At 41.4% G+C, this 27,256-nt stretch overlaps 2 protein-coding genes across 4 annotated transcripts in view; both read left to right on the top strand.

Moving 5' to 3' along the window:
* LOC132590900 (HBS1-like protein) overlaps positions 1-2,094 on the top strand; it is a 91,847-nt gene extending 89,753 nt beyond the window's left edge. For both annotated transcript variants that reach the window (XM_060263825.1, XM_060263826.1), the window contains one exon: positions 1,472-2,094. In XM_060263825.1, the coding sequence (XP_060119808.1) occupies positions 1,472-1,483 (12 nt within the window). In that variant the 3' untranslated portion in view covers positions 1,484-2,094. The remainder of the gene's footprint in view (positions 1-1,471) is intronic.
* A 2,589-nt stretch (positions 2,095-4,683) lies between these two features.
* LOC132590899 (2-aminomuconic semialdehyde dehydrogenase-like) lies at positions 4,684-26,784 on the top strand. Of its 2 annotated transcripts, none has more exons than XM_060263824.1 (7): positions 4,684-4,849; positions 10,316-10,463; positions 11,172-11,327; positions 20,428-20,577; positions 22,193-22,449; positions 25,057-25,218; positions 26,230-26,784. In XM_060263824.1, exons 1-7 carry the CDS (start codon positions 4,712-4,714, stop codon positions 26,680-26,682), a joined length of 1,464 nt encoding a protein of 487 aa, XP_060119807.1. In that variant the 5' UTR covers positions 4,684-4,711; the 3' UTR covers positions 26,683-26,784. The 2 variants fall into 2 exon arrangements, with proteins under 2 accessions (XP_060119807.1, XP_060119806.1); XM_060263823.1 differs by having other exon boundaries at positions 4,708-4,849; positions 22,205-22,449.
* The last annotated feature ends 472 nt before the right edge of the window (positions 26,785-27,256 follow it).

Genomic DNA, 27,256 nt, shown 5'->3' with positions numbered 1-27,256 from the left:
GCTTCTAGTCAGTTTCACTGAAAAGTGAAGGCAGAAAGCTGGGGAGGGTGGATCTGCTGTTTCTAATCCGTTTCACTCCCCTCCAAGCTTCCTGGGGTGAAATGGACCAGAAGTTGCAGGCCAGCTTTCCTTTCTTTCCCCAGCTTGACATATTCATTGGAGAGCAGATAACTGGGGTACCTGCTTTAGGGAGCTGTGGCTTGGCCACCCAAAATCCAATTTGCACCAGAGAGCAGGTAGAAGAGAATCCACTGAAGTTTTCCACAAGTTTCACCTCTCTTACCCACTAGGGGGCCGTTCTGTGCCTTCCCAAACTGAATGAACCAAAATAATTCAGTTCACAAAAAATCCACATGAACCAAAACCACAAGATCTGGCAACCCAATGAAACACAAAATGAAACGAATCACCATTTTTGCATTCCTTGCCCATTCCTATATGCTACCAATTTGCTCTGCAAATATACTTTACTTTGTGTAAGGACATTATGTTAAAACAGTTTTTAATTATAATCTTGGGTCACACTGGTTTTGTGTAGAAGTTAAGTCATCTTGTTCTGCGTAGAATGAGCCTGGGGAAAGTTATGGGCTCATGCACTACCACTACCCTCTTCTGCCATAGTTCCTGTTTTGCAACAAATGGTAGTTTTGCTGCTACATCAAGCTGGTAAACTTGATGTAGTTTTAGTTTGTCCTGCAAACCATGCTTCGTATCTGGTTTGCATGAATTTATATTTTCCTATGGTAATCTGTAATTCACTAGTTCTTCCTTGATGGAGACTGCTTGGCTAGCATTGCACATGCTTTGATAGTGACTTGAATGTGTAGAAGAAGCTTAGTCATTGTACACCAATTTCTGTCATGATTGTCAACTTTTTGCAGAAAATGGTTTGAATGAAAATAATTAAGATGTAGTTTCTGCATCTTAGTATCACATTTCTGCCACTTTGTACTTTCATTCCAGCTGATGGAAGAAATGGCTAGGTCATTTCCAAAGGACTTTGTTTGCAGTTCTGTACTCAGTCTCACTGATGTGATTAAGTGCATAACTAACATGAGTAAGCGCAAGGTTACAGTCTATGTACTGATCTGTATGTGAGTTGTTCTTAACATGTGTTCTGAAATGTTGCTTTGTACCAAGTCTGTACTGGTTCATTCAGTTCTATATAGTCTACTTTGATGGGCAGCCACTCCCCAGGGTTTCGTGCCTGCTACATAAGGTTTTTTAAGTGAGAAGCCATTAATTTTCTTGAGATCTTCATGTAAAGCAGATGCTTTCCTACTTAAATTATGGCCTTTATACCTTTTAGAAAGTTCAGGATTGTTCCTGTATATGGTACATCACTAATCAGAAGTTTTGGATTCAAATTGGTAAATTTTCACTTGAAACTTTGACACATGAAATCATACATTTGCAGTGTCTTTAATATTTTTTTCAGAAGTTTTCACTTAATATTCTTGGGTTTGTTTAGATTAAAGAATGATTGTGGCACCAGGACTTCTGTAATCCAACCAAATGGAAGAATCTGACTGAATACCCGTGTTTGAAGAATCTTCTACCAGTTGAAGGAACATTGTTGAGAGGAGGGAAGACAGTATTGGGAATTCTGCAAGCATTTGGGGACTGTCATTGCTGCAAAACAATATGTCAACAGGGGAGATATGAAAATTGCACTACTTCATTGCACAGGTTTCCAGTATATTCCCAGTCTGAAACCTCACCTCATCAGGTGGACTGTTTATGAAAAGCTGATCAGAATAATGTATTAGAGGATGGTGACTCATCATGAAAAAAGCTTGTTACTTCTGGCCTTAAATTTTGTTTACAATTTTTTTGAGCTGCTTATTTGCTGCACACTTTTTCATAAATTACTTCAATTGGGCTAAACATTTTGGGTTTTTATACAAAACACTTTCCAAGAATCTTGTTTCCTTCTGTTTCAGAAAATGGAACATAATGCTGCACCCAGAAATAAATTTATTCCTTTCCTAATTTTATTTAAAAACTTATTTGTGTAGATGTAGTTTGTCCAATAATGGCTAATCTTATTTTTTAAATTGTAGAGGACTAATAAACTACTTGGTCTGAGCATAATACTGGTTTCTGTGTGATTATTTTATAAATAAAAAGCCATGATCAGAATAGTTAAACAGGCATCTTCAGAAGAGTTGTGTACCATAGGATACTTTTCCAACTTTAAATATTCAGGTGCATACCAGCATATAACATCAGTGTCTGGAGATTTGTAAGCAATTATTGTACTTTTCATGTTGTGGAAGTCTTGTGAACTCTAGAGCTACTTATAGATAACATATGCATAATCTCTGAAAGGTTAAGTATATATCTTTATGTACATGCCTGTCTTCAGATACAGGTATTTCTTAGGGAGTTCACAGCCTTAAAAATATAACCATTGTAGACCTGTCAATTGAAGCCATAGTCACTATCCAGTGAAATTTAAAAACCTTTTCAAGTCAAATATGGAAGTGGAGCATTCCTTGCTAGGTAACAAGCACTTGCATTTCATGGATGTTATTGAAATTTTGCAGTTGTTAGATGAGTTAATGTAGCCCCTCCCTCCAATTAAAAATATACATAACTGGGGACAGGGCTATACTTTTCCAAAAACTTGTTCAAGATCATTTTTCCTGTGAAACACATGCTTATTCTTATTGCCACAGAATGACAGTTACTCAGTTTTTCCTTTATGTTCCTCTAAACAAAGGACTTGAGCAAAATTATATGTATGCTTCACCAACAAGGGACATTAATGCCTCATTTTGAAACATGAGAGGAGATACAGGATAATAGACCTTACATTTTTCAGAGAATTATGTGTGAGTTTTTTATACCCAACTTTTTTTAGTTGATTAATTCAGTTTTCTTCATGTTCTTGTACTATATTCTACAAAGATAGAATTCTAGCTTGCTACTTCCATTTGGTAAGCACACTGTGAATTACATGTAACCCCTGTCACTATGGGGCATAGTTTTTGCATGGTATTGATATCAAGATTTGTTCCTTTGGTATAGTTTTGAGTGTTAGCCTCTTGTTTTTATGCAGTATTTGTGTAATGTGTGGTTGGTTTGGTGCAGTATATAATGCAAAGCGCACTGCAACATTGGGAGATCTGCATGTACTTGTTAACAGTGATAGGAAACCACAGAAAAGGTGAGATGACACTTAGGAGCCTGAGTGCCTACATCCATATACTTGTACTGACAAGACAATGTGCATACCTGGAAATCCAGCAAGACCACCACAAAAATGGCAGAAGCGTGGCAGCATTCAGAGTTGCAGTGTAAGGAAATACAGACATGTTATGCAAGTACCACTCAGTGGTAGATTATGAGAGCTGGACCTTAAAAGATCCCAAGTGTGTTTCAGCCAGCAACAGTAACTCTGCAGATGGCATTTATAGTGTTTGGAGTAGTAAATAGCCAATTATGCACTCAGTAAAATATCTGTGTAGCAAATGACAAGAAGTATAATAAGAATTTTTAAGATTTAATGGTCCAATATACTGGAGCTCCCAAATATCCTATTGCTAAATCTTTCAGTTACTTGAAACAGTCCATTTTTTACATTTACACATTACTTTTGTCCCCAGTGGAGACTCAAAAGTCTTATAATATTCTCCCTTCCTGTTTTATCCTCACAACGACCCTGCAAAGTAGGTTAGGCTGAGTGTGTGTGACTGGCCCAAAGTCACCGTTGACAGGGGGTTTGAACCTGAGTTTCCCAGAACCTGCTTCAGTGCTATAACCACTACACTGTGCTGACTGTCCTGCTTTGCATTACAAGCCATCAATTTCTTTTTTAGAATTAAGTAGTCTGAGCAAGTTATTTGCTGGTAAGTTGCAGTGTGACCTTAAGCAGGGTATTTGTCCCTTAAAAGCTCTGACAAATTTTGGAGACTATAGTAAAACTCTAAGAGATTTTTCTGTTGGTATACACACTGCTTTGTGAATGAAATAATTCTATATAGCTTGTTGGAGAGAGGCATTCAGCTGTGAGAGCTCAAATGACAAAAATGTGGCGTAGGGACTTTGCACCAATTTAGATTGTATTGGATCATTTTTGAAAATCTTATAGTCCCTTCTGTTAATGAGTGCAAGAAGTGATCCATTAGGGATGCACATGAAAAAAAAATTCCAACTACTTTATCTGGATAGGAATTATGAAATAATTCTGGACAAGAAACTGAAAACCATTATTTTGTGACTTTGGTAAAATAATGAGACGTAGTGTTAGAATACACAAATGTACAGGTGCTTCATTTATTTGATTGTCTTTTAGCTGCTTCTAACTTGTATCCAATATAGCCCCCAACAAAATATGGCTACCCTACATACCATCTGGTGTAATCAAGAGCATTTTGCCAAAAGGCATGGAGGGGGAGGGGGGGGCGGGTTACAGAACAGACGTAATCATGGAATGAAGCCCCTGGGAGACCTGAAGTTTGCACCAACATATTTTCCAATAAAAAAGGCCAGTCCTAATTGTCATTTTTATTGCAGATAAAAATTCCTATGATCAGCTTCACTGAAGGTCCTTTACATAGCCTGTTTGCCACAAATACTAGAAAACCTCCCACACTTGGATCCAGTTAATGAAGTTTTACGAGGAGGGAGGAGTTCAAGCTTACCCATGTCAATAGACAGGTCTGCAAGAAGGTTCCACGAGAGCATTTGGGTAACACTGCTTCCAATGGCCAGCTCAAAAGCTCATCTGGTTTTGGAGAACTATATAGATGGCCAGTTTGTTCCTTGTGCTTCTTTTTTAGATTCCTATGACCCCTCCATAGGAGAAGTGTATTGTAAGGTACCAGATAGTGGCAAAGAAGAGGTGAGTTGCTGCACTGATTAAATTTTACTGCCTGTTAACACGATTACAAGGCAACAATGTTTTGGAAATAGCCATAAAGCATGTTAATTATTGTTTGAAAACCTAAGATTAGCATTCTGTTTCCTCTTAAAATGTTTTAACCATTTTTTTTTTAAAAAACAATATTTCAATGGTTTTATGTTTTGTATTAGTCTGGAAAAATTCTTATGGCAAATAGTGGCAATTGTTGTGGCTCCTGGTCTAAAGCCTTAAAATACTGAAACCAAAGTTACCTGTAACTTTGTGAAGGAAAGCCCTGGATCTGCAGTAATGTCCGAGATCTCTAGTCCCCGGATAGACGTGCTCTTGATATTCAAGGTATTTATTATCTTTAGAAACATCCAGCTGAATTGGTGGCAAGCGATATGTTCCCAAGAGGGGCATCGCAGCTGCATCTACTATTCTAGTAGAGTATTTAGTATTTAATCCCATATCAAAGCAAGATGAGAAGGCATGCATTTCCATATATACTGGAGGCAATTTTGTGCCTAATTTCTTTATTTAAAAAACATCTATTCAAGAGTAATTTCTATTTAAAATCATCTGAACGTAAGTGAGGATGTTTCAAAAACTAGCCACGTAATTTTTGGAACTTCCTCAGTAACCTTTAGCATTAGTTGATCAAATATTTACCAGGCATAGATAAGTGATAGTTGAAGTATAACTAGTGCTACTGAAGTTGTGCTTGTTGCCTGAAGGTTAGCCGCTACATACATACATCTTTAGGGAAACCTGCATTTCAGAGGAACAACAGGCACAAAGGTCTTTGAGCTACTTGATGAAGGAGAAGCCTGAGAGGTCCAGAATCCGTCGCAAGAAAAACAAGTGCAAAGGCCTCCCTTTTGTAGAGAAAGTGAAAGATATTTAAAATGAAAGATGTCTAACTACAATTCAATTGAGCCATATGATTAGTCTAGCCATAGCAAGTTTTCATAGGAAAAGGATCCTGCTCCTCCTCAGATATGAATGCAAACAGGTTATTCTGTATATAACTATACAATATTGAGACAGGTGGACAAAAATCACTAAGATTGCATAGCAGTTTCTTTTACTCCACCTACTGCAGGGGTGTCAAACATGTGGCCCGGGGGCTGAATCAGGCCCTCAGAGGGCTCCTATCAGGCCCCCCCAAAATTGGCTGTCATCTGCTTCCTTCTGCATAACAGCTTGCTTTGCAAGGCTTGCTCAATCACACAGCAGCTACAGAGCAAAACCTCTATTTTCTCCATTGGCTGAGACTCCTTCCTTGGCAGTAAGGAGGGAGGGAGAGCTTGCTTTGCCAGGCTCTCTCAGTCGCACAGCACAGCTACTGAACCAAGCCTCTCTTCCTTCTATTGGCTGAGGCTCCTCCGCTTCCTGGGCCCCTGGGGAAGAAAGGAAAGAGCTTTCTTTGCCCAGTTCCCTGGATCCCATGGGAGAGATACAAAGAAAGCACCTTTAAGACCAATGAGTGCTAATGTTTTAATCATGTATTAAGGGTTTTTTAAAACCTAATCTTAAATATATAACTAACACGAATTTGAGCAGACTTCAGAGGATGGTGGAAGACAGGAGGGCCTAGCATGCCTTTGTCCACAGGGTTGCAAAGAGTTGGACTCGACTGTGCAGCTGAACAGCAAATCTTAAAACAGGTACACATACGGCCCGGTCCAATAAGGCCCGGCCCGACAAGGTCTCATTTATGTCAGATTTGGCCCTTAAAAGAAATGAGTTTGACACTCCTGACCTACTGTTTTTCAAATAGAACATAAAGGCCAAACACACACACACACACAACACTTGCTGACTTTTGTCTGTCAGGTCTTTCCCAATAAGCAGTAGGTTCCTATGATCGTTGCTAAATGTATAATTGCAAAGATTTTTGTCAATATGATCATATGTTGAATCCATTGGTAATTTCCACTGACTGAAAGGATTTGTGGTAGTAGAACAGGGCTTTCTCACCTCCCCTGTCCTGCTGTAGCCTGAGAGAGTCCCAGAAATGCTGCCCCTGGGGTATGAGGGCCCTTCAGGAAAGCATGAGGAGACTCTGGAGGTCTGCAGTGTAAGGGGGGGGGTCAATTAAATTGCTTCCCCTTCCCCTAGTGGAAATCTAGATCCAGCCCTATGCCATTTATAGCTATTCATGCTTTCTCAAAAGATTCTGGTCCAAAGCAGCTTACAATTGAAAATATTAAGTTGCAGGGAAAAAAGAAATTTTTGTTTTGGTATATGTATCAGTTATATCATTGTTGTTCTAAGTGCATTGTTGCAACTTCTGTTAAAATTAAACAAGGTCTATGCAGCCCATTATCCGTTGCTTTCCAGAGCTACCAGAAACATCTCTCAGGTTTTCAGGGAATCTGTGAGTTGCTTCCCAGAGACTGCCAGCTTCTGATTTTTGAAGCTGTGCTTTTTGTTATTTGCTACAAGATTTACTTTCACAAACATCAAGGACATCTTTTCTAGACAAAGAGTGACTAGTCCCCCCGCCCTATCCTCTGGTTGTATGTCTATTTGCTGAATAAGTTTGGTTGCAAGAATGTGTAACCCTAATGTGGAGAGCAGGGCTTTTTTTGTAGAAAAAGCCCAGCAGGAACTCATTTGCATATTAGGCCACACCCTGATATCACCATTGTTTCACACAGGGCTTTTTTAAAAGCAGGAACTCATTTACATGTTAGGCCACACCCCCTGACACCAAGCCAGCCAGAACCATGTTCCTGTGCATTCCTGCTCAAAAAAAGTCCCGGTGGAGAGTCTCCTCCTATTGAAACACTTGAGCACTCTGCTCCTGGATCACAAGCCATGAAGAGCCCCTGCCTACAGCAGTGAAGGACTAATTATTTCATGGGGGGAAAGGCTTTATAGGTGACTGGTAACATATGCCTACTTCTTTTTAAAAATTCTGGCATTTGGGAGCGATTGCTCTTTCTAAAGAGTTGTGTTCCTTACCCCTAACCGGACTTAGTATCCTACCCATGTCTTTGTTTCTTGCTCATTCCTGCTCTGGGTAACTCACCTGCCATTGCCACAGGGAGAGACAAAATTTCCTCTGGAAGCCATGTTCCCTCTAAACTGCAGTTTTCTGAGCAAAAATTCTACTTTGTGAGCTACTGGGATTAAAGCTGTGAGCTACTGGCATGAAAGCTATGAGCTACTACATAAATGATTGCGCTCTGGGATCATCCTTCCTGAGCTAAGACAAAAATGTGTGAGCTGAAGGCTAAAAATCTGTGAGCAAACTCACTCAAACTCAGCTGAGCGGGAACACTGTCTGGAAGTGAGGACTAATCCTGCAAAATGAAATATGTAAATGAGGCTATTTCCCTTAGATATTTGTATTCCAGGTATTTCTAGTGACAGTGCATGCACTCCCCCCCCCCCCCCCACTGCTCTATGGTCTGTAAATCAGTAGGCCTCCCTGGTCTCGGTACTGGTTCTGAGCAGGTTTCTTCCATTCTCCCAATGTTTCTTGCTCTCCATTCTCATAGGCTTGTATCTGAGGCCACTGGACATCTAATTGGTCCGCCTCCTCTTTCCCATCATTTTTTTGCTGCTTTCTAGCATCAGTGTCTCTTGTCTTGTCTTGGATGTTAACAGGGGGAACAGTTGCCTCACCCCAAGGCAGGGCTTCTTTCTCGTTGACTTCCTACTGTGGTAAAGTGGCGACCTCTGCAAAGTGTTAACTAGTGCCTGACATAAGGCTGGTCCTGGCATACAAGCTTCTCTCCAGTAAGAATCTTGTTATTTCCCTTTCAGGATGGCTTTTGAACTATTCTTATAAATTATTATAAAACTTGTGCTGAAATGAAGCTTGTCCTGAGCAGAATGTGAAAAACGGAAGTCTCTTAAGATGTTGTATGATATTTTGGTTGTCTTACTGCCAAAGGGTTTGCCCAGTTATTTCTTGATGTTTAACCTAACATTCTGCAATAAAGAAATGCCTTTTAATATCCTTCTGAAGGTGTCATAATTAAAATAAAGTTGACAGTCCTGTGCGGGGAAGAGGGAATAGCAACTCAACACTGCCATCTAGTGTTGGTGAGAACCAGAAAGGATTGTGAGGCACTCCAAAGGGATCTGTTGAGGCTGAGTGAGTGGGCATCAACGTGGCAGATGAGGTTCAATGTGGCCAAGTGCAAAGTAATGCACATTGGGGCCAAAAATCCTAGCCACAAATACAAGTTGATGGGGCGTGAACTGGCAGTGACTGACCAAGAGAGAGATCTTGGGGTCGTTGTAGATAACTCACTGAAAATGTCAAGACAGTGTGTGATTGCAATAAAAAAGGCCAACGTCATGCTGGGAATTATTAGGAAGGGAATTGAAAACAAATCAGCCAGTATCATAATACCCCTGTATAAATTGATGGTGTGGTCTCATTTGGAATACAGTGTACAATTCTGGTCACCGCACCTCAAAAAGGATATTATAGCATTGGAAAGAGTCCAGAAAAGGGCAACTGGGATGATTAAAGGTTTGGAACACTTTCTCTATGAAGAAATGTTAAGACACTCAGGGCTCTTTAGCTTGGAGAAACATCGGCTGCGGGGTGACATGATAGAGGTTTACAAGATTATGCATGGGATGGAGAAAGTAGAGAAAGAAGTACTTTTCTCCCTTTCTCACAATACAAGAACTTGTGGGCATTCAATGAAATTGCTGAGCAGTAGGGTTAGAATGGATAAAAGGAAGTACTTCTTCACTCAAAGGGTGATTAACATGTGGAATTCACTGCCACAGGACATGGTGGAGGCTACAAGCACAGCCAGCTTCAAGAGGGGTTCGGATAAAAATATGGAGCAGAGGTCCATCAGTGGCTATTAGCCACAGCATATTATTGGAACTGTCTGGGGCAGTGATGCTCTGTATTCTTGGTGTTTGGGGGGGGGGGGCAAAGTGGAAGGGCTTCTAGCCCCACTTGTGAACCTCCTTTTTTTGGGGGGGGCCACTGTGTGACACAGAGTGTTGGACTGGATGGGCCATTGCCCTGATCCAACATGGCCTCTCTTATGTTCTTTTTATTATACTGCCTAGGTTTGCCATAGCTGTCCTCCCAATGAGCAAACGTCTTTTAATTTCATGGCTACAGTCACCATCTGCAGGAATGTGATGTCTGTCACTACTTCCATGTCTTCCCCTTCTATTTGCCAAGGAGTGATGGGGCCATATGCCATGATCTTAGTTTTTTTGATGTTGCGTTTCAAGCCTACTTTTGTGCTCTCCTCTTTCACCCTCAACAAGAGATTCTTTAGGTCTTCTTCACTTTCTGCCATTAGAGTGGTGTCATCTGTATATCTGAGGTTGTTGATGTTTTTCCCGGCAATCTTAATTCCAGTTTGTGCTTTATCCAGGCCAGCATTCCATGTGATGTACTCTACATATAAATTAAATAAGTGGTGCTTTAACACCACATTAACTGTATTAGTTAATTGTCTTTTCAAGGTGGAGGCTGCAGTCAGAGCTGCCCAAAATGCCTTCCCAGGGTGGTCTGCCAAAAGTCCTCAAGACAGGTCAAAAATAATGAGCAAGTTGGCAGACCTCATTGAAGAAGATCTGGAGTCCTTTGCACAAGCAGAATCAAAAGATCAAGGTAAAGGCAAAAGACTGTCTTGGGCAGTGGTGAACAGAACTAAACACTTTGGCTTGGATATTGGCCGTGTGACCTAGGATGCATAATAAGTGAGGAAATCAGACTAAATTGTTGAAGTACTGAAGCTCAGTACAACAATTGCTCATCTTGATTTCTCAGATTAAGAGCTGATTAGAGGTCTACCAATGTCTCTGGAGACAAATGTGGCTTGGTATGGCAGCCATTAAGGTAGATTGGAGGGGGTAGATGGAGTATAGAATGAAGTAAGTGAAGGGAATGGCAGGCAAAGTGAGTGAAGGGAATGGCAGGCAAAGTTTTTTTAAGGGGTCTAAAGTGTTTCTTAGAGATGCTTTAAAGAATGGGAAGTTACAGAGGTAAGCAGTTGCCAGTAACCAAAGCACAAACCATGCAATGATTTATGCCAGTGCACTAAAATGTTTGTGCCCAGCGCCCCTAGTTCCTACACCCATAACCTTGGGCAGCTATTACTTTCTGTTTGTTCTTTGACCTAGTTATTGAATATTTTAGACCACCCCCTCCCCCTTTTCTGTGTAATATCTGCAAGAACTGTGCCATTATCTTTGTTCATTTGTAAGAAAACTTTAAAATGTCATTCAAGAGTTAGAATTTTTGATAACTTGTACCTACCCAAAGTATTGTAATAATCATTGTAAGAGTTCAGTGATGCTTGCCAAATGTCTGTTTCAGGGAAAACGATTACATTTGCTAGAATGGTGGACATCCCCCGAGCAATATACAACTTCCGTTTTTTTTCATCTTCCATTCTTCACCAGACAACAGAGAGTACACAGATGGACTATATGGATTGCATGCATTACACTGCAAGAACACCAGTGGGAATTGGTAAGGTCTTTCCAAGATCATTTAGTTTATTAGGGGACAGAATTAATATCTACTTGGGAGGATATTTTATTTAGATAGACTGAAGTTTCCTTTTTATTGCTATTGAGTTGAATTGAATTTCAGTTTAGCATTGTAAGGCACTCCAGAACTATGACTACTACTACTATTTTGCCATCAAGTTGCAGCCATGGGGTTTTCAAGGCAAGAGATGTTCAGAGATGGTTTGCCACTGCCTCTGTGTCACATTCCTGGTATTCCTTGGAGGTCTCCCATCCAAGTACTTGCCAAGGCCAACCCTGCTTAGCTTCTGAGATCTGACAAGATCAGGCTAGCCTGGGCTATCCAGGCTAGAGAAGTGAAAAATAGCAATAACCCTACAGTGATGGCTGTAAGTTACTAAAAAGCTTGCCTAAAATTTTCATTGACCTTGATTTCTTTCTAATATTGAAAATGTTTAATTTGGCCATTGCTGCAAGATCTCATCGTTTTTCAAATCACTGTTGTCTAGGCCACAATTCAAAATTTCCATTGTCTGTCCAGAAAGTTTATGCACTGGTGACTAGTTTATGTTCTGGTGCCAAGCCACATATCAGCATCTGAGATGCAACATCCAATGATGCTTCAGCTGCTATTAAAGTGTTTAATTAAATAGCTGTCCATTTGCAGTCTTTCAATAATGCCCTCAAATTGCTCCCTAGAGTAGTAGACTCCCTTTGCCTAAGGAAGAATTTGCCTATGACTATAATAACATCAATTCCAGTCATCACTAAATATTTCAGATAAGCTCACAAAATAACAAGTAGACAGCGTTCCGATACATATCAGGTCTTTTCAGTGGCAGCTCCATCCTGGTGGAATCAACTGCCAGAAAAGAGGTTAGGGCCTTGTGGGACCTTGCCTGTTTCCAGAGGCCCGCGGCTGTTTCCAGAGGCTCCCTGTTTCCAGAGGCCCGCGGAAGTGACGTCACTTCCTGTTTCCGGCGGCGCCTGCCTTCCCCCTCCCAAAGGTGTCCCTGGCTGGCCAAAGGTGTCCCTGGCTGGCCTTCAGACATTATGGCCACCCTAATAGCTGGTCATCTCACAGAATAGTGATAGAAAGTGCTGACAAGTCATAGCTGAATTATGGTGACTCCATAGAACAGGGATGTCAAACATGTGACCCGGGGGCTGAATTAGGCCCCCAGAGGGCTCCTATCAGGCCCCCAAGCAACTGGTTGTCATCTGCTTTCTTTTCTGTCTCTGCTCTTCCTTCTGCATAACTGCTTGCTTGGCCAGGCTTGCTCAATTGCACAGGAGCTACAGAGAAAAGCCTCTATTTTCTCCATTGGCTGAGGTTGCTCCCTTGGGGAGGAAGGGGGGGCAGACCTTGCTTTGCCAGGCTCTCTCAATCACACAGAAGAGCTACTGAGCCAAGCCTCTCTTCCTTCTTCTGGCTGAGGCTCCCTCCCTCCTGGTCCCCTGGAGAGGGAGGGAAAGAGCTAGAGCTTCCTTTGGCCAGTTCCCTGGATCCCACAGGAGAAATACAAAGAAAGTACCTTTTAAGACCAATGACTGCTAATGTTTTAAGCATGTTTTATTTTACATTTTTACAGAAGTATTTAATTGCGTTTGTCTGTGTCCCTTATAAAGTTTATGTCTCTGCTACCTAATCTTAAATAGGTACACACATGGCCGGACCCAACATGGCCCAGCCTGACCAGGTCTCATTTATGTCAGATCCGGCCCTCATAACAAATGAGTGACATCTCTGCCATAGAGTTTTCAAGGCAAGAGACATTCAGAGATGGTTTGCAATCACCTCCCTCTGTGTAGTGACCCTAGACTTCCTTGGTGGTCTCCCATCCAAGAGAGACCCTGCTTAGCTTCCAAAATCTGAAGAGATCAGGCTAGCCTGGGTTATCCAGGTCATCTCACAGAAATGAATATAATTTCCTTCTTATTTTTTTAATTACTGTCAATTAGACACACCATAAACAATCACATACTTTACCTATAAAACTCAATTGCTGTTTAGGGAATTCCACAATGCACCACTAGGTGTCATGGTGTGCTTTAAAATACAAAGTCAAGTCTTTGTCATGCAAGGTTTGAGAAGGTACCTTCATGATCTTTAACAACAGTAGTTTAATCTTTGTGGCTTCTGTGCAGGTACACATGCGACTGGGGTCAAGGGGTATTCAATTTTTCTCTGCCCCAGAGTCCAAAAAATGTCTCAAAGGGATATTTAATATTTTCCCACCTATTATACTTCCAGTTCTACAATGGAGTTTTTCTTTAGATTTTAGTCCTTGCAAAAGTGATGTATAAATCTTTTGAACCCATGGCCGTTGCTGACTTGTCTTTTGTCTTGTGCAAAACTGCCTTTCTGGTAGTGATCACTTCTGCTAGGAGGGTGAGTGAACTACAGGTTCCGCTCTGCAACCCTCCTTTTATTAAATTCCACTTAGTCAAGGTAGTTCTCAGACCTAGTGCAGCATTTTTTCTCAAAGTGGTCTTGCAATTCCACCTCAATCAGGATATTACACTTCCACCCCCAATGTCATTATGACAACAAACACTATACACACTAGATGCATGGAGGACATTCTTTAAAAAACAAAACAAAACACAAGAGTTCAGGAGAGACAGAAACATATTCATATGCTTCAGAGGACCAAATAAAGGGAGAGCTGCATCATCACAGTCTCTCTCACTGGGTGGTCTCTGCAATAAGAACAGCATATTCTTGTAGGCTGAGGGCGTTTTCGCACTGACCTTAATCGGTAGCGACGTCCCTCTTCACCGTGCAGGATCTGCGCAGAAGAGCGGCAAAGTCCCGCGGCTTTTGCAGCGCAAATGGAAACCGCCAAAACCCAGTTTCCATTTGTGCCGCAAAAGCCACGGGACTTTGCGGCTCTTCCGGGTGCTCCGCAGCAATTGGTGCGAAATCCGCGCAGATCCTGCGCGGTGAAGAGGGACGTCGCTGCCGATTAAGGTCAGTGCGAAAACGCCCTAAGACTCTTTGTCCTGTACTCCTGAAAGCTCACTTGACAAAGGCCCAGGCATCTTTGGCAACCTTCTGTCCTAAACTCGCCCTGGAGGATGTCTGCAAGGCAGTGATGTGGTCCATTCCTTCTGTGTTCACCAAACACTATTCAATGGATATGGACTCCAGAGGTGAAACTGCAGTGGGAAAAGCAGTGTTGCAAGCAATTTTCTGGTGATCAGCCCACACTCTCCTCCTAGGGCAGGTGAGCTTGCTATTCTCCCATGTAGGACTACACAGAAGCCACAAAGATGAAAACAGGGTTCACTTACCTGTGACTGCTGTTCATTGAGTGGTCTTTTGTGCAGGCACACACCCCTCTCTCCTTTCCCTGCTGTGGGCAGTGAAGTGAACTGAGGGAGTGCTTGCTCTGCATCTGTCATGTGACTCTTTGGGCAGAAAAAGGGATCTCTACAGCCAGAAGGGAGGGGGGAGTACTCCAGATCCTAGAAGCTTCTTCAGCAAAGCTTGGAAGGTCCTCTCCATGGTTGGCCTGCAATCATGCAATCCCATGTATGCTTGCACAAAAGACCCCTAAATGAACATCAGTAAGTGCAACCCTGTTTTATTCCAGCAATAAAGCACTTGACCTCTCTACATGAACACTCCCTGCCTGGGTCCAGTTGTACTGGCTCTTTTCAAATCTTGATTCTGTTTTATTTTGCTGCTTCAGACTACCAGCTACCTATCCAACTGGATCTCCCCCCCACCCTCCAGTTAGAACAACCAGTAAGGGGGGTGTCAGTAGCAATGTGTAAGTTTACTGAGAAACAGGTCAAGTATTGAAAGTTTTCATAAGCAAAAATGAATCCAGTAATAGTCGAGTTCCTTTCAGAGTGCATTCTAGGTACACCCACTGATTATGCAGAGGGGTGAAGGTGGCAAGTTCTTTCCTCACCCTATGTGAGTTCATTGGAATGCATGGAGAGACTTTCATATTATGATAATTTTCCAGACTGATTTAGCAGCAAATTCACCAGTAATACTTTTCCTTAGTCTACTGTCAATTGACAAGGGTAGCCAGATGATATGATCTCCTTACAGATGTTATTTATTGCAGCTTATTAGAATTTGACTAACAGGAGACACTGATGCAGGGGTTTGATTATATTTGGTAATTATGTTCACAATATTTAATGCCTCTAAATATCTTCTTTTCCTCTGGACATACAAAATTCATAAAATGTTTTAAAATTCTGTAATATTGCAATCATTTGGTACATGCAAGAAAAGTTAACATGTTTTTGAAAATGTTCTGCTCACTCATGGTTTCTAAAATTACCACTGTTGAAAGCAAATTAAAATGGTAATTCAATATACTGACAAGGTTGTCTGTCCAAGTGAAAAAAGTCATCTCAGAACTTACCTTCTACAGATAGCATTACTTGCTGCTTCACATGATTTTTCATCACAGCATCTTTTCTGCTTTCTCTTTATTATTTCTTCATAGTTTTCAGTCGAACCTCTCCTGGCAGTTCATGTAGGTTTTTGCATTCTCTCTATTCCCCTGGCCTGGGGCAAACAGCAATGGCAGAGGTGGGTAGGTGGGTAACTGATCAGGAAAATGGCACAGAAAAAAACTGTTAACAGCTTGTCCTGGCTCTGTTGCTCTGAAGACTTTGATAGCCTCTCCTCTGCAGCTGAATTTCAGTGAAAACAGAGCAAAAGGTCAGATCTGTTATTTGGCCCCAACATATTATTTGTCTATTTCTAGCTGAACACTATACCATAGCAAATACACAAACTGTTTTGGGGGTGAATCCTGAGTAGGCTTCCTGCAATGGAAGAGTTACTTCAACTTGAGAAAGGCTTTAAATTTGAGCCAAAAGAAAAGGCGAGGAATATATAAATAAATGAACTTTGCTGAGTGGAGTGGTAGGATAGGATCTATCATAGTATTAAGGAGATTGCTTCAACCACACTGAATTACCATTTTTAGAGTATTCCTATGCATTGTTATGATCTTTTGCTTAACAAGCAGTTGCACATTTCTTGTTCATGATTTACCAACAATACAATTATCATTGAGAAAAACTTTAAAAGCTGTGATACATCTTCAAAAATACAAATCATCTTCAAAAATACAAAACTATCAAGAAGAGATCCCACATGAGCCAGTTTGGTGTAGTGGTTAAGTGTGCGGACTCTTATCTGGGAGAACCGGGTTTGATTCCCCACTCCTCCACTTGCACCTGCTAGCATGGCCTTGGGTCAGCCATAGCTCTGGCAGACGTTGTCCTTGAAAGGGCAGCTGCTGTGAGAGCCCTCTCCAGCCCCACCCACCTCACAGGGTGTTTGTTGTGGGGGACGAAGGTAAAGGAGATTGTGAGCCGCTCTGAGACTCTTCGGAGTGGAGGGCGGGATATAAATCCAATATCATCATCATCATCATCATCTTCTTCTTCTTCTTCTTCTTCTTCTTCTTCTTCTTCTTCTTCTTCTTCTTCTTCTTCTTCTTCTTCTTCTTCTTCTTCTTCTTCTTCTTCTTTTCAAGTTATCTGCAGAACCAAAGCACAGCATGAGTTGATTTATTTTATTATTTATTTCCCGCCATCAAGTCACAGTTGACTTATGGTCAGGCCTCAGATTAGGGTTGCCAAGTCCAATTTAAGAAATATCTGGGGATTTTGGGGGTGGAGCCAGGAGACATTAGGGGTGGAGCCAAGAGCAAGGCTGTGACAAGCATAATTGAACTCCAAAGGGAGTTCTGGCCATCACATTTAAAGGGAGGGCACACCTTTTCAATGCCTTTCTTCCATAGGAAATAATGAAGGATAGGGGCACCTTCTTTCGGGGTTCATAGAATTGGACCCCCTGGTCCAATCTTTTTGAAACTTGGGGGATATTTTGGGGAGAGGCACTAGATGCTATACTGAAAATTTGGTGCCTCTACCTCAAAAAACAGCCCCCCCCCAGAGCCCCAGATACCCGCAGATCAATTCTCCATTATTTTCTATGGGAATAAATCTCCCTAGGGAATAAAAGAGTTCCCAGCAGACATTTCCCTCCCTTCCCCCCGCTTTCTGACAACCCTGAAGTGGGGGGAGGGCCTCTAAACTGGGAAATCCCCTGCCCCCACCTGGGGATTGGCAACCCTACCTCAGATTGAGCGGGAGCTCACAGGAGCACAGCTCCTGAATCTTTCTGACAGTTCTACCTCCTTCTTCCCACCTTGTCCATTGAATAGTAGGTACAGCTGCATAACAATCCCTTGAATAGTAGGTACAGCTGCATAACAATTCCTGGATGAGCTCTACCACCTATTTTTCTACAAAACAATCCCTGTTTATGGTGACCCCATAAGGTTATCAAAGCAAGAGATGGTCAGAGATGGTTTGTCATTGCCTGCCTCTGCGTATTATTGATCTCACTTCCTCAGGTAAAATTGCTATGAATTCATTCTAGTGCCACTTGAAAGCCACTACGGTGTGGTGGTTTGCTTCAAAGTAGGATCTGGATGATCAGGTTCGAATTCCCCTCTTGCCAAGAAAACTTGCTGGGTGACCTTGGACAAGTCTCTTACAGGGTTGCTGTGTGGATAAAATGGAGGAGGAGAGAAGAACAATATAAATTGCTTTGGGTTCCCATTGGGGAAAGAGTTGTGTTTAAATGAAGTAAATAAATACAATATTTTAGTTGATAGACTTTTATATATAAAATTCATATACTATTCCCAAACAGAATTAAATGTTCCACTAATCCTAGGAGGTTATTACAAGAATCACCATTTTCCCCACTTTTCTCTCTAAAGAACAATCTTTCACATAATTGTTAGAGCAATTAGTGATGTAGTGGTTAGTGTTGGACTGGCACTGGGGATATCAGGGTTCACATCCCCACTTAGCCATGATGGATACTAGATGATGTGGGGCCACTCACTCTCAGTCTAATTTACCTTGTCTAGAGGCCAAACTGCAGAAGTTCATTTTTAACAAGTTGGGTCTTGTTTTCCAAGTTTTTTTGGGTAAATAGTGCATGGGTGGGGCACGAATTCTCTCAAGTGCCACAGGCCCTAGTTGAACTGTGCCCCTACAGACTTTAAAGTAATGTTCCTCACAGTGGACATGCGAGCCAGGTCTGGACCTAACTTGTTTTTTAAGAAGGTCTTGCATAGTTTAATCCTAAGGATTCAGAAAAATCCGTGTCGAAGTATCAAAGAAGAGGAAAATATATGTGACATTATTCATTACTGAATTGTCTGACTTTTCCTTTAATGTGAACACACAGCTACAGGAAGAGTCACTTCGACTGGGGCACTGGGAGGAAGGATAACCCTTTATCTTCCCTTCCATTTTCTTGTTAGAAATTAGAGGCTGCAACCTCTTGTTAACCACAGAAGGGAAAGAAGCTGGGTACATTACATGCATTTTCATTTGCTTCCTGCTGCTGCTAATGGTAATTGTTGTGGGAGGAGATAGATCTAGGTGGGCAGCCGGAACAAATTTTGAGTCCAGTGGCACCTTTAAGACCAACAAAAGTTTGTTTAAAGTATGAGCTTTTTTGTGCATGCCCACTTCCTCAGATACATACCTCAGAAAAATGGATGTAATCGAGGAAGTGTGCCTGCACGTGAAAGCTCATACCTTGAATAAACTTTTGTTGATCTTAAAGGTGCCACTGGACTCAAAATTTGTTCTAGAGGGGAAGACATATCTATCGGGCAAATGGCACAAGGGGAAGAGCTTGCTCCTCTGGAAGATACATTGTTTTTCCATATCATTTGCCGCTTTGACTTTCAGGCTATCAGCAAGGAAGTTAAGAACATAAGAGAAGCCATATTGGATCAGGCCAATGGCCCATCCAACACTGTATCACACAGTGGCCAAAATACACACACACACACACACACAAATACTGTGGCTAATAGCCACTGATGGACCTCTGCTCCATATTTATAAAAACATAAGAGAAGCCAGTTAGCACTTTCATAGGTTTTTAAAAATATTGTTTCAGTTTTATTCAGAAAAATATAATGTACAATGACTCAGTTTCATTATTTTCATGTTTATATTTCTAATAATGCAAATATTGGAAGCAAAATCCAGTTTTTGACATGTTGTTTTTACTAATGTACTAGCTGAAATTTATCCAGAATATACACCCTCCAACACAAGTTCAAAACTAGAGTAAAGCTTTACAAGCAAAAATCAGCTATAAGCCCTCTTAATTGCAGTTGTCCCACATTCCCAGCAGAGAAGATCCAGAAGTCTGTAAGCAAACTTTAAATCAATCACTATTGCCTGCATTGTTAACAAAATGAATTGGGGTGGGAGGAGAAGTGGAGTAAAGGAATGCCTTATTTCTGGATAGCCCAGGCTAGCCCAATCTCGTCAGATCTCAGAAGCTAAGGCTGGTATTTGGTTGAGAGACCTCCAAGGAATACCAGGGTCTTGGCATGGAGGAAGGCAATGGGAAACCACCTCTGAATGCCTTGTGCCTTGAAAACCCTATCTGATTCCTGTGAATCAACTGAGCCTTTATGGCAAAAAAAACAAAAAAAGGCAGTTATAGTGGGATCTGTAGGGTAAAGTGCTGGGCTTGGAATTGGGTTCAGATCCCCCAGTTAGGATCAAACCTCATGCAGTAAGACAGGTCTGTGATTATTTTGTTTCCCTTTTAAAAATTAGAGGCACAGGTGGCTCCAATTTTTTGGTAGAACATTGTCTTGGGGAGTGCACATGTATTTTATTCTTTCATCTAAGTTGCAGCTCTCCAGAGAGAAAATTCCTTCCTCCTTTGAGAGTGATTTTTTCACACGAAATATCTTAATGCTAATCATAATAAACCACGCTGTAAGTGATTAAGGAAATAAATTATGCCCATTTCACAAAAGTATATATGCATGGAAAGTCTATATAAATGAATATTTCCGAGGTAGGGTAGCAGTTTAGTATGGTTCCTTGTCTGTAGCTATCATTGGGATACAGAGTAAAGAAAAGCAACAGAAGTGTTTCTTCCAGAAAGTGTGAATCTCTTTTGGCTGGATGTCAGGGGAATCTGAACTTTGGGCCAATACTCCTTGTCTGAACAAACTTGCTGAACGTTTTGGGCCTGCTTCATTTCCTTCCTTCTTCAGCTGGCTTAATTAGTCCTTGGAATCTGCCACTTTACTTGCTGACATGGAAAATTGCCCCAGCTCTCATGTGTGGAAACACTGTCATCGCCAAGCCCAGTGAAATGACATCGGTCACTGCTTGGATGATGTGCAAGCTTCTAGACAAAGCAGGTAACCCTGAAATGAAAAGGCGGACAAATCTTTGCATGGGGATATTGTATATTTTAATGCAAAACAATCTGTTAAAATGTGACAATGGAACAATATTTAAACTGCTGGCAAATTACCACAACCCTTCTTGGGCCCTGAGTGTCTCCCAGCCTCCAGTAATGGAGCTGCTGTCATCTCCAGGGCCATTAAGGCACCCCACTGTTGCCAAGATCTCCGGCAGCCCAGTGCAGCCCCCAGCTTTGCCCCACCACAGCTTCTCTCCCCCATCACCACTTCCCCATCACAGCTTTTAGCACCTGCTGCTGGGTCAGTTTCCCCACCAATCAATGCAGCTACTGCAAGCTTGCTGCGGCTTCCCCCCATCTACACAACTACTCTTGCTTATAGACCTGGCTTCCTCTCTCCTCCCCCCAGCACTACTGCTGCTGTGTGCAATCACAATCAAGGGAAGAAGATCCTTGACGCCTCCAACTTTTATTCCCCTCCATTGTTGCTGCTGGGCCCAGGTCCCCACCCCCCAATGACCATGCTGGAGAGTGTTGCACAACTCCCAGGTCTTCTAAGGCTCTTTCCCCCTTAAAGGGTGGGAAGCCCTGCATGGCTCTGGCTCACTGAGACTAATAAGGTTCCTCCCAATCAATGGCAGTGAGCCCCGTGTGGCTTCCATCTGCTAGGCTTGCTAAGGCTTTTCCTCCCTGCTGTCAATGGTGGCAGTGAGGCCTATGTGGCTCCCAGCCACCAGGTTCACAGTTGCTTCTTCCCCACAGTAATGATGCTGGTGAACCCTGCACTGCTTCTGGCCCCTAAAGGATCCCACCTCACCCCCACCCCCCATTAGCAACTATGGTGGCAACATTTCTTTTCCTGTTACTGATGACAATGCGTGCAATAGAAGTAAGCATGTTACTTCTACTTTACTTATAAACTCCCTTGTATTTTTTTTTTAAATCAGATTTTTCTGCAAGCCTAGGAACTCCCTGGATTGCAGAAATATCTGTATAGCCTCCACACAGCCCCAGTCTGCATATTTAGCTATCTGCTGATGACAGCCACAGGTGGCTAATAGTATATAGATGTAACCAATGTTTATTAAGGTGGGGTAGCCATGTTGATCTAAAGCAGAAGAACAAAGTTTGAGTCCAGTGGCACCTTTAAGACCAACAATGTTTTATTCACAATATAAGCTTTCATGTATCTGACAAAGTGTGCTTGCACACAAAAGCTCAAACTGTGCTTATTAGTTAGTTGGTATTACTTTACAGGAAGACGTTGCCTTATTTAGAGATTGCAGAGGTTACCTTAAGAGTGCTTACATCTTTCTACTTTAAAGCTGTCTGTATCACACCTTTCCCCCATCACCACCTGCTTCTGTCATCCTTGATCAGTTCCCAACATGATTGCCCCATTTGCCTCATCACTCCATGACAGTAATGAGATAAATCTTTCCTACCCCAGATCTAGGACATTGACTTTAACACTCAACAATGGAATGGTGTCAGACTCTGAGGAGGTGGGCCTTCTTCCTTCGGGTTACTCTGCCAGGGAATGAAACTGCTCCTTCTTTCCTAGGACCAGATGCTGTTTCCTTAACATTTTCTATATTTGTGATTATAAGGATTCCCTCCAGGTGTTGTGAACATTATATTTGGGCATGGCTCCAAAGCTGGGGATGCTCTAGTCTCCCATCCTAAGGTGCCACTGATTTCCTTCACTGGAAGCACACTTACTGGTCAGCGCATCATTGAAAGGAGTGCTCCATTTTGCAAGAAGCTCTCATTGGAGCTTGGAGGCAAGAATCCAGCCATCATATTTGAGGATGCCAGTTTGGATGAATGCATTCTTGACACTGTAAGATCTAGCTTTGCTAATCAGGTATGTGGCAATGGGCAACTCCCAGTTTAAGACTTTGATTGTGAAGCTGAAGTATGTGAAAGGTAGTTTTATAAGGCAGGATTGGCTCAAAGTCCATCCAACATGGTGTCGACTTAATGTGGATACTGTTTAGTAAGTGATTTGGTGTTTGGTTCTTTCTGAGATTTCTCAGTGTTCAGAGAATTCTCCTCAGTCCATAATATATGCGTGCTGGCAACCTCTCTTATATATGTGCCAGTATTGCCTTATGCATGGTTATACAACATCTTCTATATTGTGATTCAGTTGCTATATTAGCACTGTGCATCTGAAATACTTGTTGAGTCCTCTAGTAACTTTTATGAGGCACTGGGAGTCCATTTTATTTGTCAGAGCTTTTAATGTAATATAGACCACAGGTATCTTTTGCAGGGAGGGGGGAGTTATTTTGAGTTTAATTTATTCTACATATTTTAAATTGTGTTTTGTGACCTGCTGTGACGAAAGGTGAGACAGAAATATTTTAATAAATAAAAGCCCTTCCCCATATCTTGTCTCCTTGCTCTGGTATTTAGAGGTTTACTGTCTCTGTGTCTAGAGATTCCCTTTAGACAACTTGGCTATCCTCCATTAATTCATCTTAATATCCCATTTCAAGCTAGTCTATGCTAGTGGCCATCACTACATCCAGAGATATTGAATCTCACAACTTAATTACTCTATGAGTGAAGAAGCACTCTGAACTGCAAATGAAATAGGGCCTTGGATCCTGAATTTTGTTTCTGTTTGTGTTCTTTTTTATCCAGGGTGGAGCAGTCCTCTTCTTTGGAGCACATTTCCTCCAGTGCTAGGCATTTAACAGCTCCTTGGAGCACATTGGTCATGCGTTCCTGCTCAAAAAAAGCCCATAAGTAGAAGTGCAAACAAGGGAAGCACTTTAGCAGCTGAGGACTGTCTCTGTAATGCATGAAGAATACAAATGAAAATAAGGCATAGGATCCAAATTAAGGTCTCAAAGTTACACAAGCTTTAGAATGTGTAATTAAGGATCCAAAGTTACAAGCTTTAGAATTTGTCATGGCTGAAGAACTGATTACTTCATTTCAGTTGCATGAGCAAGCTTTTGTAAATTGTCTGAAAGCAGCAGTCATCCAATTTTTGGATCAGGAAACGTCACCAAGGTGTTCTGTAAATGACATTGTGATTTCGTGCAGCTCATGTTTTATGAAACCTTCAACAAGAGTAGATACCCCTTCTTTACTTGTGCCTAGCAGCTCCCTGTAGCCACCTGGCCTCCTGATATATAGGCCATGCATATGCAGAAGTTAGGCATTATGAGTCTTTAGAGAACTTAAAGGGTAGTAATGGCACTCATTAGTTCACTGGCCAAATTTTATGTGCTAGTTTCAAACGGACTAATGGTGACATCTCTCTTCAGTTGGTTATGCAGCAAATGCAATTCTCAAGTGGGTGATCATACCCAGTTTCTGAAGAACAACAATTGTCACAACTCTTCAGTATTCAGCCATTGTTTTGGAGTTCCAGCACAACAGCTTTCAATTTGTCACGCTCCAATAATGTCCCTTCTCATCACTGTAGGGTTACACCTTTTCTGTCTTTGGGTTATGTTTCAAACATGTGTTGCATCACTTCATACACCATTACTTCCCATTCATTGCCTTGCAAGCAACTGCCTCAACTGTTCTTGTTGAAAACGTTGTTCATGGTGATGGGATGTTTGGTCTGTGGTGCCTGTTTCATGTGAGATGGCAGTCATCACATGATGGACTTCTTTGTGTGGAGCAGTTGATGGGGGATGAAGAGGAAACTTTGTAAGATAAATGAGGAGACTAAGGCAAAACCTAAGATCTTATGAGGAAATTGTTAGGATTTTCCAAGCCATGTGCATACTGTTACTTTGGATGCTGGAGGGGTATTTGCAGTGTGAAGTGCTTCTGCTTCCTTACCCTTCTTCTCATAAATGCCTTCTCAGATTTCTCATTCCTTTAGCAAATAAGGGAATTGAGAATTCACACTTACCTGAATTATTTTTCTACATACTGTAATCTGCCTTGAGTCAACGACAAAGATTGGTTATACATGACTTAAAGAAAAGGAGAGCCTTGTTTGGCACCAGGCAGTAAGGCATTTGAGATGTGAATCTGATGGAGTAATTTTACATTTTACCTCAGGGCTTTTTTAGTAGAAGAAGCCCAGCAGGAACTCATTTGCATATTAGGCCACACCTCCTGATATAACCATTGTTTCACAAAGGGATTTTTCGTAGAAAAAGCCCAGCAGGAACTCATTTGCATATTAGGCCACACCCCTGATGCCAAGCCAGCTGGAACATCGTTTCTGTACATTCCTGATAAAAAAGCCATGTCTTACCTTATCCCAACTCTATTACTTGCTCACTTTCCCCCAACTCTTAGTTCTTGCCCTTGCTTTCTTTCTGCTCGTGAGATCTGAGAGAAATACTTCTCTCTGTGAGAATCAATAAAGTTTTCAATCAAGTTATGCTTTCACACTACTGTGTTCCATGAGTTGGTAGGAATAGTTCTGGCAATTTTCAGTAATAATCATCCATAACACTGTGATCTCTGCTTCTTTTTTTCACTCTCTCAGGGTGAAATATGTCTGTGCACAAGCAGAATCTTTGTTCAGCGGACCATTTACTCAGAGTTTTTGAAAAGGTTTGTGGAGGCTGTCAAAAAGTGGAAGGTTGGAAGCCCTTTGGATCCTACAACTGATGTTGGAGCACTGATAAGTAAAGAACATTTAGCAAAGGTAAAAACAAACCACTTGCGCTCAAATACCATTACATGGGACAGCAATTCTAAACCGGTAGCTCTGTTAGTCTATAACAGCTGAAAATTAATGAAAAAGGTATTTTGACTTCTTAAAGACTAGTGAATTTATTATGGTGTATACTCTTATGCCACAGAGTACCCACTTCATCAGGTACATGCAATGTATGCTCAATTCATGAAATATATATACATGGGAGTGACAATTTTTTTTTTAAAAAAAATAGGGCCCGTACAGCAATGTGCTGAAGTTGGCCATGCTATAATAAATGATGTGCCATAATAATTCCTTGAAAGCTTGTGCCATAATAAATCTATTAATAATTATGCTGCCATAAAACTCTTTTAAAAAATCATGCGGAGCTGTTAATCATTGGGCCTCTTTGCCAGCAGGTTAAAAAAACCCCCTAGAACATAGGCAGAAGGTTTTTTCAAATTACAGCCATAGTTTGCCTGGTATAAGGGATAGGACTTCATAAGTTAGAACAGAAATATTAGAACATAAGTAGAACCTGCTAGATCATACCAGTGGTTCATCTAGTCCAGCATCTTGGATCACACAGTAAACAAGCAGTTTTCCTGGGCCAAACAAGTAGGACACAGGGGCCAAGGCATTTTCCTCACATTGCATCCTATGCTAGTATGCTTTAACATATTTGAACCCTGTGGTATCTGTTAAAACTGGGCACTGCAATGTACATTTGGCACAAGTGACAAGAAGCTTAAATTAGAAATGCTGGTTTTTCACCTTGCCTTTCAAATATATTGTCAGTTGAGTAGGAAAAAAGATTTCAAGTTCTCAACTACTAGCATCACATTTTTAGGGGCCTAAGATTTTTCTTGCAGTGATTAATATTCATTCTCAAGATTTTTTAAGTATCTGTAATCTCTAGAAATACTGTAACTGGACAATAGTTCCATGTATGCCTATATATCTGGTATGACAATCAGAAATGGGCCTTTCTAAAGAATACCTTTTTGTTCCTTTTAGGTAAAGAATTATATCAAAAAAGCTCAGGAAGAAGGAGCTAAGATCCTGTGTGGTGAGGGAAAGGATCTCTTGGTTCTTCATCCTAGAAATCAGAATGGTTATTTCATGCTTCCAACAGTCATTGCTGAAATTGAAGATAACTCATGTTGCATGCAAGATGAGATCTTTGGTCCTGTGACCTGTGTCACTGTGTTTGACTCTGAAGAGGAAGTAATTATGAGAGCTAATGGGGTCAAATATGGCCTGGCAGCCACTGTCTGGTCAAGTAACGTGGGGCGCGTACATCGTGTTGCTAAGAGACTCCAGTGTGGATTGGTGTGGACCAACTGTTGGCTTATCAGGGATTTAAATTTGCCCTTTGGTGGCACAAAAGACTCAGGTATAGGTAGAGAGGGGGCAAAGGACTCCTATGAATTTTTCACAGAATCAAAAACAATTACTATAAAACACTGAAATGTACCAATGGAAACATTTTATCTCATCACAGATAAGCATTTAGATGTGCTGCAACATATCTGTAGATATGACATTATTAAATGCCCTTGTTTTTTGGAATACATTGCTTATTTGTTTGGAGAATTTATATTTCACTTTTCGTGGTCAGAGCCCTCCTCAATGTGACTAACAAAAGTGGCTACATTGCAAATCAAGCAGATAGTTTAATTGCACACATAAGAGAGAGAGAGGCTGAGGAGCTGGATCTTGCTCAGCTCTTGATGGCAGCTGGTATTCCCTTGTCTGAGTCTTGGCCAGTTAGTTGCCTGTCTTCCTTCCTGTGAAAAAGAGAAACTTGCATGATAACAGCAGTGGATCCTATCCCTAATGCTCAGGGATGTGAATGACAATTTCAATTGCTTCCCCACACCACTGTGCTCTCCCTCTCAGCTTCTATTCCCCTGAATTGTGCATATAGCTGGTCTGCTCCTTGAAATGTGTTTGAAAGTTAAGAGCATGAGAAACACAACACAGAAAACAAGGGGTGCCCAAGTCTACTTGTTCTGTATATTAGGATGAAAGCATCTTACCA

This window comes from Heteronotia binoei, unplaced genomic scaffold (genome assembly GCF_032191835.1).
Source record: "Heteronotia binoei isolate CCM8104 ecotype False Entrance Well unplaced genomic scaffold, APGP_CSIRO_Hbin_v1 ptg001011l, whole genome shotgun sequence".
NCBI classification, from domain to species: domain Eukaryota; kingdom Metazoa; phylum Chordata; class Lepidosauria; order Squamata; family Gekkonidae; genus Heteronotia; species Heteronotia binoei.
The sequence above is the reverse complement of the archived record's forward strand: the minus strand, read 5'-3'. Positions and strand labels throughout refer to the sequence as shown.